The sequence below is a fragment of the Camelina sativa genome, chromosome 16 (assembly GCF_000633955.1).
Source record: "Camelina sativa cultivar DH55 chromosome 16, Cs, whole genome shotgun sequence".
NCBI classification, from domain to species: Eukaryota; Viridiplantae; Streptophyta; class Magnoliopsida; order Brassicales; family Brassicaceae; genus Camelina; species Camelina sativa.
The window spans coordinates 14,766,270-14,768,995 of NC_025700.1; the positions used below are offsets into that span (position 1 = coordinate 14,766,270).

Genomic DNA, 2,726 nt, shown 5'->3' on the forward strand with positions numbered 1-2,726 from the left:
GCAGCCTGCACATGAGAAGATAGGAGTAGTAGATTCTCAGTGGGTCGTTCATCAATCTTTTCCTTCCCTTGGCAACCAAGTAAGCCCCATAGAACTCTCTCTATGTCCATTTTAGCGTGATCTGTTTGACCTTAACCTCTGCGCTCAAAAATCTGATTTGGCTTTCTGTAGGGTGAAGCGACGGACGGGAAAGCACCATGGCAAGGGGTAACAAAGCTTTTTTTTTAGCTCTCTCTCTTGTGCTGAGAATTGCGTTGTTTTGAGGAAGACACATAACTTGTGCGACAAGCGACTTCAAAATGTTTATTGTGTTTGTTTTGCAGGTGAGGGATAGATGCACAAAGGAATGGACAATGTTCCAGAGTAGAATGGCTAGCGCAGAAAAGGATTATTTCAAATCTTTACAAGTAGAAGGCTCCTCCAATTCAACAACAACAGCCATTTAAATAGGAGAGTTTTTAAGTAGCCAAGACGCTGACAGATTCAGTTCACATAGTGTCTTACATTTACATATAGAGTCTGTATATGTTTATGTAGTAGATATACCCATCACAACCTTCCATCGAATAAACAAAAAGATGAATGTTTTGATCCAGTAAAGCACTTGTGTATCAACATCCAGCACTAGTGCAACTAGTGGCATGTGATGTGTATACTATGTTAAGCATTGTGAGTTTTACTTTATCTACAAGAAAATTCTGAAGTGAGTGGCAAAGAGCCGTGTTACAAAGATGGTGTGGCGTGTTATGTTTCCATGGATCAGTGGAGTCACACGTGTCGGTTTCCTGACGCACAGGAACTTGAGAAGCTTTCCACAAAGCATTTCCTTAGAACCACGTGTCAGAGACTTTTGTGATACAGTCACAATCATGTGTTTGTCTCGTACCTCACGCGTCATGCCACACGTTTAGACCGATAAATTAAAAGCCAGAGGATTATTAGACAGTAGTGGCTGGATTAAAGAAACTTCCTCATTTGCTCTCTTTATTAGTTTATTTTAAAGCTCCTGAAAGATCTCAAATTCATCTCCTGAAGATTCAAGAAACTGAAAGAAAGTATCTTTAGGAAGAAGAATGGGTCTTTCTCATTACCCGACGGCGTCTGATGGATTAGTGCCAATGCTAGTGATGAACACAGTTGTTTCGGTGTCTATCTTGAAGAACATGGTAAGGTCTGTTCTTCAAGTGGTGAGCTCTGATACCAATGAGGCAAGGAACATAGAGGATGGCGTAGATCATGAGGATTCAGAAAGAAATAGAATCTCAATCACACACTTTGATACTCTTTGTGTGAAAGGAAGCATGAAGGAGAGAGAAGATTTGGAGTGTTGTGTGTGTCTATGTGGGTTTAAAGAGAAGGAGGAAGTGACTGAGTTAGTGTCTTGCAAGCATTACTTTCACACGGCTTGTCTTGATAAATGGTTTGGTAATAACCACACCACATGTCCTCTCTGTAGATCCATCCTTTAGCTATGGATCTTACTCTACTTTCCTTTTATGGCTTTTCACCATTTTTTTAATGTTTTTTTCTAGTTTCTATTTTGGGAAACTCAGATTCTGTTGTGTTCCACTTCGTGGATTTTGGAAGAGTTGTTTATTTTACTTAAATAAAAGTACTTTGATAGCTGTGTCTTGATCTTATGTAATTCATACTCACAACTGCTATCATACATCAGTTTTGTTATACAAAACAAAAGTGGATGTCACAATTATTACACAAATAACATATATTAAGCGAATAATTACTAAGCTTCACGAAAGAAACAAGATTATATACAGTTGCTGAATTTCTTGTGCTTTAGATTGATGAAATTCTCTGCTTCTTTGTCAACATCCTCATCTCTTGCTATCCTCTCACTCTTCACCTTCCTCATATGATGTGAATCATGTGATGACGCCTTCATAACGTCACGGTTCAAGTCTTCATACTCCATAACTTGATGATACGGTTTCTCAACCATCGAGTTCCTATGATGGTGACGATGGTGATGATGATGATGAGCTTTATGCTGAAGGAAGCTCTCGAGTACCATTGTTGCTAGTGGAATTACGATTTTTTGGTCTCTTCTTGTTGCTCCGTATACATTTGAAATCATCTGAGGGACTATATATGCGCATATGTTGTATTAGAGTCTTTAAAGATTAGGCTGAATCCGATACCTTTTCTTCCTTTAGATTATTCCAGGTTTGGCCAATGTTCCTTGGAGGCTTGGGCCACTAAATATATATAGATAGACGCAGACGCACATGTCTATTGTTGTATAACTTTATATGGTTTAGTAATATTCAACAAGAAGGGGAAAAAACAACTTAACATGGAAAAATTTTAAGAGTTGGGCCAGTGGTTTTAGAGGATAGTTGCCAAAGGTATATATGCCCATGAACAAACTGAAAACGGTAAACGAGAGTTTTTTTTTTTGGTTAAGATATTATATCAACAGAACGATTACAAAATCATTTTACCAACTACGTACCACAGGAATAACGACAGACATGAAATTATAAAGGATACAAAATACAACTAAAGTAAACTCCAAGGAGAGAGAAGTAGATCACATATATGTTGGTTATTATTCCTGTCGGTAAACGAGAGTTTTGGTTTTCGACCGAACTAGATGCTTTAAATTAATAATGGATCACATTGCGTGTTTTGACCGTACCTTTAGCAAATATGGGGATAAGTTCAATTTAAAGGTCTATCTTTGTTGTGGAATGGTCTTTTTTTTT

The 2,726-nt window shown here is 37.9% G+C and overlaps 1 protein-coding gene across 1 annotated transcript; it reads left to right on the plus strand.

Moving 5' to 3' along the window:
• On the plus strand, positions 1 to 1,626 carry LOC104750596 (probable E3 ubiquitin-protein ligase XERICO). Its single transcript, XM_010472416.2, has 3 exons — positions 1 to 79; positions 172 to 207; positions 324 to 1,626. The coding sequence occupies exon 3, from the start codon at positions 1,074 to 1,076 to the stop codon at positions 1,467 to 1,469; it is 396 nt and encodes a 131-aa protein (XP_010470718.1). The 5' UTR covers positions 1 to 79; positions 172 to 207; positions 324 to 1,073; the 3' UTR covers positions 1,470 to 1,626.